This window comes from Petromyzon marinus, chromosome 56 (genome assembly GCF_048934315.1).
Source record: "Petromyzon marinus isolate PM22_M1 ecotype Great Lakes invasive population chromosome 56, UKy_Petmar_22M1.pri1.0, whole genome shotgun sequence".
Classification (NCBI taxonomy): Eukaryota; Metazoa; Chordata; class Hyperoartia; order Petromyzontiformes; family Petromyzontidae; genus Petromyzon; species Petromyzon marinus.
The window spans coordinates 5,687,062-5,703,987 of NC_133722.1; the positions used below are offsets into that span (position 1 = coordinate 5,687,062).

At 57.9% G+C, this 16,926-nt stretch overlaps 1 protein-coding gene across 7 annotated transcripts in view; it reads left to right on the plus strand.

Annotated features, from left to right (window-relative positions):
* Positions 1-16,718, plus strand: part of LOC116954678 (uncharacterized) — a 51,616-nt gene extending 34,898 nt beyond the window's left edge. For 4 of the 7 annotated variants that reach the window (XM_076052503.1, XM_076052504.1, XM_032975377.2 and 1 more), the window contains exons 4-8: positions 1,279-1,407; positions 2,634-2,837; positions 5,187-5,697; positions 6,955-7,105; positions 11,146-16,718. In XM_076052503.1, coding sequence (XP_075908618.1) covers positions 1,279-1,407; positions 2,634-2,837; positions 5,187-5,697; positions 6,955-7,105; positions 11,146-11,383 — 1,233 coding nt within the window. In that variant the 3' untranslated portion in view covers positions 11,384-16,718. The remainder of the gene's footprint in view (positions 1-1,278; positions 1,408-2,633; positions 2,838-5,186; positions 5,698-6,954; positions 7,106-11,145) is intronic. The other 3 variants (XR_012929684.1, XM_076052505.1, XM_076052506.1) reach the window with 3 other exon arrangements.
* The last annotated feature ends 208 nt before the right edge of the window (positions 16,719-16,926 follow it).

The window sequence follows — 16,926 nt, forward strand, 5'->3', positions numbered from 1 at the left end:
GGGTTTGTGTCATCATGACTTTGTTGCGGTTCACAATGCCCCCCACGCACAGCCACGCACGTTCGTAGCGCAGGCTGACAGGTGGAGAGTGGACAAACCGGCAGGCGTACAGGTCGACAAGCTTACAGGTAGACGTACAGGTAGCCAGGTGTACATGCAGACAGGCCAATGCATGCTCACCTTGCAGAGAAGTTCCCGTTTCACATGGAATCAGCCTGCGCTGGTCTAATTCAGCCTTTGGGGAGTCCTAACCTTTCACTCTGGCTGGCTGGGTACGTGTGTGGGTGTGTACGTGAGAGCGGTGGTGTAGTGGTTAGCGCTACGCTGCGCTATGAACCTGGCGACCCGGGTTCAATTCCCGCTCACGGCCAACACCGGTGACGATTGTCTGAACCGGTCCCGGGCCTCCCCGAGGGCGACTCAGCCTAAAAATGAGTACCTGGTGCGGTGTGTAGTAAACATCGCCACTAGGGAGACAAAGGTGACCGGGCGTGGTGCTGGCCACCCACCCCCTCGTGTGCCGTGCCGGCCTTCATAGGCGCTCGCTAGCAGCACTCGCCCCCAACAGTCTGTTTAGGCTGTACGGGGGGGGATCTTTATCACAGTCTTTGTGGTATGTGAGTGTATACGTCTGCGTTTGTGTGGGTGTGTAGGGGTGTCTCTGTGCATTGGCATGCGTGTGTACGTGTGTACGTGTGTGTGTGTATACAGATACGACGTTGAGTATCGTCGTACACGCATGGATAAGTCGGCACAGTGGGGAGCACGGGCGGTGCATTTGCCAGTTATCTCGGTCAGTTAATAAACAGCACCTGGGTCTGTCCCGTGACATTCCAGAGTTTGACACGTGGTAGGGGCTTTCGCAACCAATATTATCCGTCGTGGAGGTTTTTGGGGTTAGATCGCGTCAAGTATAAATGTTTAAGACCGAAACAGGAAGAGTTCTCCACAAACTCTGCCCGTCGCGTGATGATGCTGGTTGTAATTGCCGGCAAAACGTCACCTTGGTCAAACCCACGGCACCCGGGTCTGTCCCGTGACCTCCCGTCAGCGGCGAGCCCGTCGACTCTTCACGTGGCCGCGAGGTGCACGCACCTAGCCTGGCACAAGCGGCGCGGTGCCGTCACCGCCCCGCTTGGCGGAAGTGTCTGCGAACTCGTGACGCGCGTGGGAGACCGGTGCTGACTGCCCCCCCCCCCACTTCTCTCCCCCTGCTGCCCCCCACGTCTCCCCCCGCCCCCACTTCCCCCCCCCCCCACCTCGCTCTGTCACCCGCAGATCGCCAAGCTGCGACAGCAGCTGCAGCGGAGCAAGCAGAGCGGCCTGGAGCGGGAGGCGGTCTCTCCGCTGCTCGCCGGGCTCACCGCGCCGCCACCGCCGCCGCCAATCGTCGGTGCCCAGCCGCTGGTGCGTCCGTCCGGTGGAGGGCCGGAGCGCCCCAGACGGCCCGCGATGGCCGTGCCGGAGAGCGTGAATGCTTAGGCTGGCCTGCCTACGATCCATCCTGGGTTTAACCAGGCTGGATTGTGTGAGGAGCTCACAAATCATTGAAAGATCTGGGCAAGGTCCCATCGGTGAGCTCCTCCGGCAGGCAAGGCTGCGATGGCTGGGTCACGTAGCCCGCATGCCCAGCCACCGCATGCCGAAACAGCTTTTGTTCGGCCGGATCGAGGGGGCTAAACGGGCGCGGCACGGGCTAGAGAAGAGATGGAGTGATGTGGTACAGGAGGACGTGGAGCTGAGTGGACTTGCCGATGACTGGTACCAGCGGTGTCAAGATCAACCTCTGTGGAGGAGGCTCGTGAAGGATGCTACTGGGCAGTTGTAGGCAGTCGCCCTCCAACAACAACGGAGGGCAGAGGAGCGATACTCACAACAACGAGCGGAGCGCCGGGTGGCTAAAGCACAGCAGGTTGGCACAGTAGGGGGTACAGGTGGTGCATCAGCCAGTCATCTCAGTCAGTCGACCCGTGGCACTTGGGTCTGCCCCGTGACCTCCTGCCAGCGAGCTTTCGACACTTCACGTGGCCCTCACAAGTGCACCTGGCCTGGCACGAGCGCCGTGGTGACGTCACCGTCACTTGGTGCTGGCGAATGGCCGTTGTAGTCGTGTGGAGCGGTGGCGGAGTTGTTTTAAGCATCGCTGCTGTGCTACAAAACCCCCTGGCGACACGGGTTCGATTCCCGCTCGTGGCCAACACCGGTGACGATTGTCTGAACCTGTCCTGGGCCTCCGCTAGGTCGACTCGGCCTCAAATGAGGACCTGGTGCGGTGTTGTAAACATCGTCACTGGGGGAGACGAAGGCGCCCGGGCGTGGTGCTGGCCACCCACGCCCACGTGTTTTGCCGTTCCGGCCTTCATAAGTTGCTGCTCGCTAACAGCACTTGCCCCACAACAGTCTGTTACAGGCTACACGGGGGATCTTCACATTTGTCTTTGCGTGCCGTTTACCGTTCTCGCCCTGACCTCTGCTGGGCCGGGGGTGGGGATGCATTTGCCGTGCCTCACAACTGGCGGGGTGCGCAACTTGCGGCGGAGCGTTTTGACGAGCCCAACGTTCGCGGCGTCCCAGACCTGGAGGAAACGGCGGCGTTGAGCTCCCACGGACGATGCCGCGTCCGCACACCGCAGGTGGCGATGCCGAAGCCGGGGGCCACCGCGCTGGCGGGGTTTCCCAGCACGCCCGGCGGCGGCGGCGGCGGCGGCGGCGGCGGGGCCTCGGCCCCCTCCCTGGGCAAGGGGGTGCTGCCGCGTCTGCGCGCCAGCGTGGAGGCGCTGAACCAGGAGATTGAGCGAGTGTTCGTGCAGGAGGTGTGGTGCCACGATGCCCCGCGGGTGAGTGGCGCACCGCTAGGGGCCCTCCCTCTCTCCCCCCCCCCCCCCTTTCCCCCTCTCTCTCTCTACCCCTTCTCTCTCTCCCCCCTCTCTCTCTACCCCCTCTCTCTCTACCCCCTCTCTACCCCCCTCTCTCTCTCTCCCCCTCTCTCTCTCCCCCTCTCTCTCTACCCCCCTCTCTACCCCCCTCTCTCTCTCCCCCTCTCTCTCTCCCCCTCTCTACCCCCCTCTCTTACTCCCCCTCTCTCTCTACCCCCTCTCTACCCCCCTCTTTACCCCCCTCTCTCTCTACCCCCTCTCTACCCCCTTCTCTCTCTACCCCCTCTCTACCCCCCTCTCTTCACTTGTCTTTCCCCTCTCTCTCCCCCTTCTGTCTCCCACCCTCTCTCTACCCCCCTCTCTCTCTCTCCCCCTCTCTCTCTACCCCCCCTCTCTCTCCCCCTCTCTCTTCACTTGTCTTTCCCCCCCTCTCTCTCTCCCCCCCTTCTGTCTCCCCACCCTCTCTCTCTCTACCCCTCTCTCTCCCCCTCTCTCTGTCTCTCTCCCCCTTCTGTCTCTTTTTTTTCTCCTTTTTTTATTTACGCTTCAACATTGACAAACTGCGTTGACCATCAAACACAATTCAAGTCGCACATTCTTATTATGACGATGAAACTGTCAGCGAATTGGCATGCAAAATTATCCTCGTCAAAATAACAGTACATTATTATTATTATTTGTATCGGTGGCAGTTGGTGGGACAAACCCACTGTTTCTGTTGTGGCTGTTATTTGACAGAGCACGTTGACGCACACAATGGAAAAATAACAAACGTGATCAAACGTTCGCTCCCGCTCCGACCCGAACTGAGCGGGCTGCAACCCCCACCCTCTCTCTCTCCCCCTCTCTCTCTCTCTCTCCCCTTCTCTCGCTCTTGTCGCCTCTCTCTCACCGGGCATGGTGGGCGGCAGCGTGGCGGCTACGTACGTACGTTAAACCTCTTTCGCACCGTACGTAGCCAACCCTGCTAATCATAATTGGAGATGCGGGGTGGGGGGGGGCAGGGGACCACAACAAACTAAACGCAAAATTGCAGCGAGCATGCAGTTTGACTGCCCTCGCTCTGTTCTATGCGGAACAACAAGCGGCCGTTGCTTTGAGCGTCTCCGTTTTTCAAAGTGGGGGTGGGGTGGGGGGGAGGAATGGCTCGGGAGGCCGGGAGAGATGAGTTTCGTCGCGTCCACGAGGATCGTCACGGTTTGTTGTTGTTGTTGTTGTCAGCGTTGTTGTTGTTGTTGTCAGCGTTGTTGTTGTTGTTGTCAGCGTTGTTGTTGTTGTTGTTGTCAGCGTTGTTGTTGTTGTCAGCGTTGTTGTTGTTGTCAGCGTTGTTGTTGTTGTCAGTGTTGTTGTTGTTGTCAGCGTTGTTGTTGTTGTTGTCAGCGTTGTTGTTGTTGTTGTCAGCGTTGTTGTTGTTGTCAGCGTTGTTGTTGTTGTTGTTGTCAGTGTTGTTGTTGTTGTCAGCGTTGTTGTTGTTGTTGTTGTCAGCGTTGTTGTTGTTGTTGTCAGCGTTGTTGTTGTTGTTGTTGTTGTTGTCAGCGTTGTTGTTGTTGTTGTTGTCAGCGTTGTTGTTGTTGTTGTTGTCAGCGTTGTTGTTGTTGTTGTTGTTGTCAGCGTTGTTGTTGTTGTTGTTGTTGTCAGCGTTGTTGTTGTTGTTGTCAGCGTTGTTGTTGTTGTTGTTGTCAGCGTTGTTGTTGTTGTTGTTTCACGCCGAGCCCTCCCAGCGTGGCCAGGGAACCGTCTTCTCGCCCCTCCAGCGCCAATCGTGTCGAGCTCCCACGCCCACCGGCTCGTGTCCCCCACGGGCCGTACCCCCACCACCCAACCGTGTAACGTGAAAAACAAACACGATTTTGATTTTACCAGGTCGAGGCGCACTGAGCTACGCAGCTCTTTTTTTCAGAAGCGACCTGGCCGCAAAGCGATGAGCCCGACGAAGTGGCTTGTCGTCACGTGGACATTTATAGTAGCGGCCAAATAGTCCGGAGTCGATTCTAAATGTGGAGCGGGAAAAACGGAGGACCCGGAAAAAAGTCCATGAGACCACGGAGAGAGAGAGAGGGAGAGAGAGACCGCAGACTCCAAATCTACAGCAGCAGCAGGTGTCAGGGTCGGGATCGAACCCACGACCTCCTGCGTAACGGGCGGCGGAGATAACATCTCGCCAACCTGGCCTCGAGTGGAGAAATGTAATTCTAAGAGGGGCGACGTTTTGGGCGACGGCCCTCCCTTCATGCGCCCACGGCGTTGACGGTCGTCGTTATCTGCCCGCGTCCCCACGCATCTCCCGCCCCCCCGTCCGCGCGTTGGCAGCAGGACGCTCCGGACGGACGCCGGGCCCCTCTCCCGACGCGACCGTGCAGCTCCAACTCCGGCATCGGCAGCGGCGGCAGCGGCGGCAGCGGCGGCAGCGGCGGGACCAGCGGCGGCACCAGCGGCGGCAGCAACGCGGCGACGCGCAGCGTGGACACGCAGACGCCGTCGGCCCTCGACGGCGAACGCTGCCGCTCGCTCCCCGCGTCGCCCGCGCTGCTCCCCCCGCTCCCTCCCACCGCGACTGCTGTCGCTCTCCACCATCACAACCACCACCACCACCAGCAGCAGCAGCAGCAGCATCATCACAGCAACCACCTCGCCGGGCGCTCCCCTCCCTCTCCTCCGCCTCCGCTCGTCCACGGTGCCGCGGCGCTGCCTGCGCCGGTCACGGTGAAGCAGCAGCAGCAGCAGCGGCTGCTGGCGCCCGGTGCTCCCCCCTCCGTTGTGATGTCATCGACGGCGTCATCGACATTGACGGCCCTCGCCACAGTCGATGATGTGAACAGAGGTGCGTGCTTTGTGCGTGTTGTTGTGTCATGGGTGTGTTAAGCAGCAGCGCGTAGCGGTTAGCGCTACGCTGTGCTGCAAATACGACAACCCCGAGGTTCGAGCCACGCTCGCGGCCAACACCGGCGGTGATTATCTGAACCGGTCCTGGGCCTCCCTTAGGCTTCCCCTAGGTCGGCGTACCAAGCGCGGTGTGTAGTAAACACCGTCACTGGGGAGACAAAAACGGCCGGGGCCGTGGTGCCGGCCATCCCAACCCATCGAGTGCCGTGCCGACGTTCAAAGGCCCTCGCGAACAACACTTAGCCCCAACAGTCTGTCTCGGGCTACACGGGGCGGGGAATCTCTGTCTGGGCGTGGCGTGCGTTCATCGGCTGCGGAGTGGGTCCGTGCAAACCCATCCATGTGGCCCTTCTGAGTGTTGACCTCACGGCGACCTCCGGTAGCAGTGCAGCGGCAACGCTTGTGTCCTCGCAAGCGAAACGAGGGGCCTGGGTTCGACGCCTGACTCGGATGCCTCTCTGCGTGGGGGGTCCGTATGATCTCACGCCATCCATATCCTGTTCTGCAGAGTGCGGTGAGGTGTGAGTGTACGTGTGCGAGTGTGCGTGCGAGTGTGAGGTGGGCCAGCGGTAGTGCCATCGAGGTAGGGAAAATGTCGGGACGGTAGCCGAGGTTGGAGTGGCACTGTGTGCATCACGTGATGTCGTGGCGTCTACAGTGACAGGTGATGGGGCAGCTGCAGTGTAGCGAGCGCTGCTGGTGACGGTGCTGATGATCATCATGATGGCGATGATGACAGTGGGGATGGGGGATGGTGATGATTGTGATGGTGACTGTGGTAATGGCGATGATTGTGACAGTGGTGATGGCGATGGTGGTGGTTATCACTGCGATGGTGACCGTGGAAATGATCATGATGTTTATGATTGTGTGTGTGTGATGGTGGCGACGGCGATGATGACGATTGTGATGATGAAGATGATTGTGATGTTGACAGTAGCAATCGTGTTGATTGAGATGGTGACGGTGCTAACGAGATCACGATGTTTGAAATGGCGATGGTGCGATGGTGATGCCAACTGGGGTTTGTGGCGGTGATAGTGGTAATGACGGCAATGATGGTGATGACGAATTGTGGTGATTAATATGATTGTTCTGTTGACGGTAGCAATGGTGTTGATTGTGATGGTGACGGTGCTAACGAGTTCGTTGTTGTGATCGTGATAATGACGCTCCCCCCCCCCCCCCCCACCAGAAGGAAGGGGCGGTGGCGGCGGGGGGCCAGAGGGGAGGGGCGGCTCGCCGCTGCCCAAGTACGTCTCGTCGCCCAAGCCCAACCACAGCTACACGTTCATGCGCGAGCCTCCAGAGGGTTGCGAGCGCGTCACGGCGTTCGAGGAGACTCAGTGAGAGACACACGCAGCCACGCACGTCGCCACGCACGTCGCCACGCACGTCGCCAGCAATAGTGGTGCACTAGCCCCCCTCGTGCCTGCCCCCCCCCCCCCCCCCCCGGGTCTGCTAGCCCAATTCTACTTGCGAATTCAATCCTCGGTTTAACACGTGGCAGTAGGAGGCTTTCGCGACCAAATATCATCCATAATGCAGGTCTTTTTTTTTGTTTTGGGTCGCATCGCGTAAAATATTTAAATGCGTCGTTACACCCGCCGCCACCCGACACAAAGCTGGTTGCTGTCTGCCTGATGAAGCTGGTTGTAATTGCCGGCGAGACGTCCGTGCTCAGATTGTAAACGTTGTGGCTTGGCTCTCCAACACACAACCGGCGGTGCTGTACTAGTATGCTACACTATACACTACTATACACTACACTATACACTACACACTAGTGCTGTACTAGTATGCTACACTATACACTACACTATACACTACACTATACACTACACTATACACTACACTATACACTACACTATACACTACACACTAGTGCTGTACTAGTATACTACACTACTATACACTACACTATACACTGGACTGTACACTACACACTAGTGCTGTACTAGTGACTAGTATGCTACACTATACACTACACTATACACTACACTATACACTATACTATACACTACACTATACACTACTATACACTACACTATACACTACACACTAGTGCTGTACTAGTATACTACACTACTATACACTACACTATACACTGGACTGTACACTACACACTAGTGCTGTACTAGTGACTAGTATGCTACACTATACACTACTATACACTACACTATACACTACTATACACTACACTATACACTACACACTAGTGCTGTACTAGTATACTACACTACTATACACTACACTATACACTGGACTGTACACTACACACTAGTGCTGTGCTAGTGACGAATTGGCCACGTTCTGTTTACGTGACAACTCCTTACTAGTTGGCCGTGTCGGGTGGTGGCGGGTTTTGACGACACATTTATATATTTACGCGGCCTAACCCAAAATAACCTCTATCATGAATTGAGTCCTGTTTGCGAGGGTTTGACTCATCATTCTCCTGGGGTCAATAGACTAGGTACCACATTGGCCCCCCGCTATAGGAATAGTGCATTTTACACCCCCGGCTCGGTGTTTTGTCTCCGACTCGAGCGGGCCCTCCACCGGCGCGGGAGAGTGACCGCCGGAAACTCCACATTCCCATGGCCAGAGGGCAATCCCCTCTCTCACCGCGCTTAATGCGAGCAGGAACTCGTGCAAGGAGCCGCAAACCGTCGTCGCGCATACTCCGGTCATCCCCGCGGCCAGCGGCTCTTGGCCCGCTTGCCGTCGAAACAAAGACGCTGGTCACCGCATCGCGGCGCTGCCTTGGTGCGCCCCTTCTGCCGCTCTAGAAATGCTCTTCCTTGCAGTAATCAGGGGGAAGCCACTGGGAGCGGGAAGCGCTTCGAGGTTGACCGACTCATTTCTTTACGGAACTGCTTCTTGTCTTCAGTTTGCCGTCTCTCTCCCACCCCGCACCTCCGATATTAGCACGGTTGGCGACACTGTACGGTGCGAAAGGAGTTCAGCATGCGTACGTACATGACCGCTCGCCCTGAACCCTCCCCCACCCCCACCCCCCCACCGCTCTTCCGGGCAGAGGAAGAGCGGCCCTGATTGCTGGGCGGACCCCAGAGCCAGAAAAAAATAACAAAACTAACAAAACCGGGTAATTTATTTAAATCTCAAGCACGCGGGTACAATGCGTTCCGCATCGATCGTTTGTCACCATCGCCTCCCCCCCCCCCCCCCCCCCCCGGTGTTTTTCACCGCGCTCCACGCTGTAACGGCGGACGCGCGGCAACCGCCGGGCATGGCGCGGTGACGGTGACGGTGACGGTGGCGGCGGCGGCGGCGTTTCTCCCTCGGTCGTGCCAAGAGTTGCCCCCCTGCCCCCCACCGCCACCCCCCGCCCGTGGTGCCGGATGAGCCAGGGGATTGGCGCCACCGCCGCGGTGGAGATGGGTCGTGGTGGTGCTCGCCGCGACGGCGATGTCGACTTTCATCGAGCGCCTTTTGTCATCTTCGGAAATCTAAAAACTGAACTCGTAAAACAATCTTTTTTTTTTATTTTATTTTTTATTTCACCAGGTGTAAAGAGCTGTGTTGTGGTGTAGCTCTTTTTCAGCAGCGACCTGGCCATCACAAATGCGAGCTCGTCGAAGTGGGCTCGCGCCTCGATCTAGTGCGGCCAAATTGCTCCGAACGCGTGACGTCGATTCTATAAATGTGGAGAGAAAAACCAGATGTGCCGGCGGAAAAAATCCACGTGACCCACATGGGAGAGAACATGCAAACTCCAAATATATGCATGCAAAACTGCAAACCCACGACCTCCTGTATATCAGGCGAGGTAGTTAACATCTCACCGTACGTATAACAAAATCAATTGTAAGCCACGCTCACAAAGTACAAATTCAATCCAATAGAAATGCAGTGAATACGATACGCGTAATAATAATAATGACGCTCACGCTGTAGATACAATGCAGACACAACCATCCGGTGATAATGATCGCAAGTCGCGGCGTAGGTAACGTCCAGGTGATCCGGAGGTCGTCGTGAGGTCAACACTCAAAAGGGCCACATGGATGGGTTCGCACGGACCCACTCCGCAGGTCGCCATTGCGCTGTGTGCTCGTTAACCGCTGCGCCACCACTCCCCCCCCGTCGCCGTGTTATTACGACGATGACGACGATCGGTAGACAGAGAGGGGGGTCTGGCTGGATGGATGTCTGGCATTGGGGAAGCGTGAGCCGTGACACTGGGCCGGGTTGCGGTGCGGAACGACGGGAGATAAAATGTCCTTGCGGAAGGGAAGTGTGCACTTTGCAGGGGCGGGGGGAGGGGGGAGGGGGGCGGGTTTGGGGGGGGAGGGGTCGGGGGAGGGGTCACGTGGAGGTCAATGGCGGTTGCGGGCCGCCCCTGACGTTCCGTGCCCGTGGCCGCGGCGTTTGCAGGGCGCGGCCCTCGCGCTCGCCCAGCCACACACTTAGACGGGCGTCCGTCGGTCGGCGCGGCCCTGCTCCCGCCCCGAACCGTCGGTCGGCGCTGCCCTGCTCCCGCCCCGAACCGTCGGTCGGCGCTGCCCTGCTCCCGCCCCGAACCGTCGGTCGGCGCTGCCCTGCTCCCGCCCCGAACCGTCGGTCGGCGCGGCCCTGCTCCCGCCCCGAACCGTCAGTCGGCGCTGCCCTGCTCCCGCCCCGAACCGTTGGTCGGCGCGGCCCTGCTCCCGCCCCGAACCGTCGGTCGGCGCGGCCCTGCTCCCGCCCCGAACCGTCGGTCGGCGTGGCCCTGCTCCCGCCCCGAACCGTCGGTCGGCGCGGCCCTGCTCCCGCCCCGAACCGTCGGTCGGCGCGGCCCTGCTCCCGCCCCGAACCGTCGGTCGGCGCGGCCCTGCTCCCGCCCCGAACCGTCGGTCGGCGCTGCCCTGCTCCGCCGTGACCCCAGGGGGTCGGCGGCACTGCGGCTCCGGAGCCGCGTGCGGTGCCTCTTTAAGGGGACTGCAGTGGCGGCTGTGGAAATTCGAAAATAATAAAAAAAATGTCTCCTCTTGTTGTCTTGCCTGCCCGCGACCCCCTGACCGTGGGAGTCCAGTTTACAGAGAGAGTACACAAACACAGTACACACATACAGTACACACATACAGTACACAAACACAGTACACACATACAGTACACACATACAGTACACACACACAGTACACACACAGTACACACACAGTACACACACCGTACGTACTCGCACCTTCATCTAGCAGTGGATTTGATAATGGCTGCCGATGTGGCCGATTCGCGAAAATGACTCGTTGCGTACGATGGTAACGAGGTGTGACCTCGTCCGCGGTGATGATGACCGTTACGCTGACATCATCTCCTCCGTGTGTGCTGCCTCCCCCCCCTCCCCCCACCACTACTCCCCTCCCCCACCCCTCGCCGTGTTCAGGCAGCACAAGGAGATTCCCTCGATCTTCTGCCCGGACAAAAACAAAGTGAACTTCGTCATCAAGAGCGACACGGCCTTCTGTCCCATCAGCCTCCTGCGCCCGCCGCGGACTGTCCACCTCGCGCCCGAGCCGGCCCAAGGCTCGGCGCGGGACGCTGGGCAGGGCTCGGCGGGGGACGCACCGGAGGAGATGGAGCCTCCCGGCTGCATGCTGCGCCAGCACTCCGCCGATCGCTAGCACGGGAACCCCCGGGAGCAGGGGGGGGGGGGGGGGCGGCGGCCGGCCAACCGGCCGGCCTTGGAGGGGGAGGGGGGTGCACGAACATTTCTACGTTCTGAAAACAACAACAACAACAACACGTTCGATGATGATTCGTAATCAATGATGAGAATTATTAATCGACAACACTCAGGGAATGGAGCAACGCGAACCAGGAAGGAGCACACGAGGTGGAGGACGAGGAAGATGCGGTGGAGGAGGATGCGGTCTGGCACGGAGGACGATGACGAAGCGATTGCGACGTCGACGCCGTGACCGGTCGCGCGCTCGGAAGTCCGTTTGGCAGTCCCGGGCGAGCGCCGTCAATGCCACGTTCCTCCGGGGGAAAAAAATCTCTCCCGTAGGAGGTTTTATTTTTTTTCGCGTAAATATTTACGCGATCGAACCCAGAAAAAAACCTGTTACGGATGATATTGGTCGCGAAAAGCCTACGTGTTGAACGGAAAAAAATCTCCGTTTGTCGAACTTGCAGGTTCCGCGCGCACCCCAACGCCCCTCCACCTCCGCCAACACCTGCAAGGCCTGCGTTGGGAGCTCTGGTCGGATGACCCCCCACCCCCCCCCCCCCCCACGGTTCGTCTACAGCAGTGGCGTGGGCGAGGCCGTCGTCCAGCAGTGGAGGGGGTGGGTGGTGGTGTTTGTGTTTTACGTGCGGTCTTGGCGGAATAGATTTGCGGATGAATTTTATTTTGGCATCCGGGGGGGGCGGGGTCCCTTAACCAACTGCCCCTGCAACACGGTGTGTCACTGCTGTGGTGTTGAACCAAATCGGACTGCCCTGGCACGCGCGGGCGCAAGGTGTGTGTGTGTGTGTGCAAGGTGTGTGTGTGTGTGTGTGCGCAAGGTGTGTGTGTGTGTGTGCAAGGTGTGTGTGTGTGTGTGCGCAAGGTGTGTGTGTGTGTGTGCGCAAGGTGTGTGTGTGTGTGTGCGCAAGGTGTGTGTGTGTGTGTGTGTGCGCAAGGTGTGTGTGTGTGCGCAAGGTGTGTGTGTGTGTGTGCGCAAGGTGTGTGTGTGTGTGTGCAAGGTGTGTGTGTGTGTGTGCAAGGTGTGTGTGTGTGTGTCGCAAGGTGTGTGTGTGTGTGTGCGCAAGGTGTGTGTGTGTGTGTGCACAAGGTGTGTGTGTGTGTGTGCGCAAGGTGTGTGTGTGTGCGCAAGGTGTGTGTGTGCGCGCAAGGTGTGTGTGTGTGTGCACGCAAGGTGTGTGTGTGTGTGCGCGCAAGGTGTGTGTGTGTGTGCGCGCAAGGTGTGTGTGTGTGTGTGCGCGCAAGGTGTGTGTGTGTGTGTGCGCGCAAGGTGTGTGTGTGTGTGCGCGCAAGGTGTGTGTGTGTGTGCGCGCAAGTGTGTGTGTGTGTGCAAGGTGTGTGTGTGCGTGTATGCGCAATGTGTGTGTGCGTGCGTGCACCGGCCATCTCGGTCGTGTCAACCCATGGGGTCTGTTCGGCTAACCTCCTGTCAAGCGAGCCTTCCACGCCTTCACGTAGCCTTGGAGTGCACCTAGCCTGGCGCGGGCGCCGTGGTGACGTCCGCGTTTACCGACCCCGTTCGCCCAACAGCTGTACGGTTTTTTTTATATATCCCCCCCCCCTCCCCCCGCAGTGGAAATAACGATTGGCGATCAACTTTTGGTGTGGGGAGAGGGGGGGGGGTGGTGTGGGGTGAGGGCCACGTAACGATCTGGCCGAATCGCCTCGTGCCGTTAGACCCTCCGCCAAAGGACGCAGGAACGCACCGCACCGCCACGCACCGCACCGCACCGCCACGCACTGCACCGCACCGCCAATCCGTGCCCTGACTAAACCGAGACGACGGAGGGGATCGATTCTGGGAGCGCACCACGATCCCGCGTCGTGACGATTCATCCGAGGGGCCGTTGGAGTTTCAAAGATTCCGATCCCACGCGCCTCCATGCTTGGCACGTCATTGGTGATGACGATGATGATGATGAGTGTGGTGACGGTAGTGGTGGTGATGATGACGGTGACGGCTACGATGGTGACGGCTGACAAGGAAGAGCTATCGCAGGAGGTTGCGCGCCGATTTGTGGAGGGGGGGGGGGCCGGGGGGGAGTGCCGGATTCCGACCGGCGACGTGGAGTTGCGAAGGCTTTCCAAACTGCCGGGATGCCGCGATTGGTCAGCTGCTGTGGCCTACCGTGTGGGTGCTGAGCGGAGGAGCCACGCACGCTGTGTGTACTTCTGGCTGTGCGGCCTGTGTGTGTGTGTGTACATGCTCTTGCGCGCGCGTGCATTCGTACATTCCACGTGTGCGGGCGGTAGTGCAGCGGGCCCGGCACGCTGCGAACCGGGCGACTCGAGTTCGAGTGCCCGCTCGCGGCCAACGCCGGCGTGACGGATATCTGAACCGGTCCTGGACGCTTTGCCTAGGTCGACTCGGCCTCAAATGAGTACCTGGTGCGGTGTGCAGTGAACATAGCCACCGGGGAGACGGAGGCGGCAGGTGGTGGCGCTGTCCACCAAAACCCCCCTCGTGTGCCGTGCCGGCCTTTATAGGTGCTGCTCGCTAACAGCACTTGCCCCAAACAGTCTTGAGGCTATACAGGGGGGCGGCGGCGGGGGGGGGGGGGCCTTTGTCTTTGTAATGTCACCGTGCACCTAGCCTGGCGCAAGCGCCGTGGTGGCGAACGACGGCGCTCGTCGATGCAGCGTCTGCTCGTGAACGTCAACAACGAAAACAAACAAATTCCTCCGCGGGCTGGAATACTTTGCGCAAGTTTCACTTTGTAACACAGTTTTTGTTCCTGGGTGCCAAGCGTTATGTTTTTTTTTTAATTGCTCATGCCTAAAAAGTCTAGAAAATGGCTATTATTATTATTCCCCGCAAACTTTGCTTTTGTGACCACGTGAACGAAAAGACGCTAATTCGCACCACGTTTTCTCATTGGTACATTTCAAAATATCGTTGTCCTGGTCACAAAAGCAAAGATGGTCGGGGAATAAAAGCCATTTTCTGTACGTTTGAGGCATAAACAAATTGGAAAATAACACTTACTACCCAGGAAAAAATATGTTTTTGTTACATTGCGTTATCCCCCCCCACCCACACCGCTTGCAAACCCCCTAGGTGCCTTCTCTCAGCGGCCCTGGCATCCTTGGGCAAACCCGCACCGACCAGCGAAGTATGGTCGAGGCTAAGGGGGGAGGCCTTCATCCAGCAGTGGATTTGACGACGAGAAAAAAGGGCTGTAAATTATAACTGTTTTTTTTATACGTTACACATCTTGGGCCAGTGAGAGTCCGTGTCCGCCCGGTTCTCTCTTTTGTCACGTGTAAAATTTCCCCACTGTCTCCTATATATGCACGTGTGCTGTGTGGGGAGCGGTGGTGGCGCGGTTAGCGCTACGAACCCCGGCTATGATCCGAGTTCGATTCCCGCTCACGGCCACCAACGCTGGTGACGATTGTCTGAACCGGTACGGGGCCTCCCCCTAGGTCGACTCGGCCTCAAATGAGTACCTGGGTGCGGTGTGCAGTAAAAACATCGCCGCTAAGGAGACAAAGGCGGCCGGCGGTGGTGCTGCTGCTGGCCACCCAAACCCCCCTCGTGTGCAAGTGCCGGTAGCCTTCATAGGCGCAGCTACTCGCTAACAGCACTTGCCCCTAAAGTCTGTTGAGGCTATACGCGCGGTTGGGGGAGGGGGGGGAATCTGTCTTATTTTATTGTACACAAGACAGATCTCCCGTATAGCCTGTAACAGACTGTAGGGGCAAGTGCTGTTAGCGAGTAGCTGCGCCTATGAAGGCCGACACTGGCACCACACGAGGGGGGTTTGGGTGGCCAGCAGCACCACGCCCGGCCGCCTTTGTCTCCTTAGCGGCGATGTTTTTACACCACCGCACCCGGGTACTCATTTGAGGCCGAGTCGACCTAGGGGGGGGAGGCCCAAGACCCGTTCAGATAATCGTCACCGGCGTTGGTGGCCGTGAGCGGGAATCGAACTCGACAGGTTCGTAGCGCAGCGCGCTAACCGCTATACCGCCGCTCCCCACGTACACGCACACAGACACACATATATACAAACACAAACGATGTAATCTCAGGAGGACTGGAGTGCAAACAGAAGTCACCCGTGGACCCCCCAGGCTGTGGCTCTCCGCGACTTGTGCGGAGTCGCCCGGTGTTGCTGGGAAGGAATTTGCTCTCTGAGCGGCCGCTTGTGGATTTATTTTTGTAAAGAAAAAAACAAGGAAATATACACACACGCGGTTTGTTGTCGCTGTTGTTTCCATGACACGATGGAGAAATGAACGTTGTGGGGGTTTTTTATATTTTAGACCCGGAAGAGGTATGGTGGGGGGGGCTCACAGTGGGGGGGGGGGGGCCCTCGTGTCTCAACGCCGGTGGGAGTTGTCATCCCCTTCCCAGGATGGATTCCGGACGCCTGCGATTTAAAATCCACGTCCTCGAGTGCCTCGTGAGAGTCCCCCACTCGGCACACTCTCCGTACCGACGGTGGTGGGATGTTAACTGCCTCGCCTGATATACGGGTGGTCGTGGGTTCAATCTCGACCCTGACGCCTGCTGCATATTTTGAGTTTTCGCGTCTCTCCGTGGTCCCGTGGATTTTTGTCCAGGATGTCCCGGTTTCCCCCCTCCCCCCACCTCCAAATTTAGAATCATACATTACGCGTTAATTCTCGAGTGTGTGTCTGCTGTTATAAATGTCCACGTGATAATAAGCAACTTCCGTTGAGCTATCATTTGTGTTAGGCAAGGTCGCTTCTGAAAAAAGAGCTGCGTCGCTCAGGTGTGTGGGGCCTTACCTGGCGATATTTAAAAAAACAAGTTTTAGTTAAGCGGTTCCGTCTTGGAAGGCTTTAAACACGAACAGCTCTCCGTTCCATTGGGGTGCCACCGTGGCCAGGAGATGTTGACTACCTCGCCCGGCATACAGGAGGTCGTGGGTTCGATTCTGACCCTGACGCCTGCTGTATATTTGGAGTTGGCGTGTCTCTCTCTCCGTGGCTAGATGTTAACAACCTCGCTTGGCATACAGGAGGTCGTGGGTTCGATTCCGACACTGACGCCTGCTGTATATTTGGAGTTGGCGGTGTCTTTTGTGGTCGCCTGGATATCTCTCCGAGTCCTCCGGTTGTTACCCCCCCCCCCCCACCTTTCTCCACATTTAGAATCAACATCACGCGTTTGGAATATTTGGCTGCTTATGCATTTCCACACGATGATGATGATGAGCCGTCATTTGTGATGGCACATGTCGCTTCTGAAAAAAAAGAGCTGCGGTAACTCTGTAAAATAAAATTATAAAAAAACATTGCCCGTGCGTGTGTGTGTGGTGATTGACATACTGCCAACCCCGTGTGTTGCCCGGTGCCGGTCACGTGTGTAATGTACGCGTGTTGAACTTCTTTCGCACCGTACGTAGCCGACCGTGCTAATCGGAGGTGCGGTGTACGGTACGTGTGTCGAACGTCTTTCTTACCGGAGGTGGGTTAGGGGGAAGGGCAGTAAACTAAACACAAACA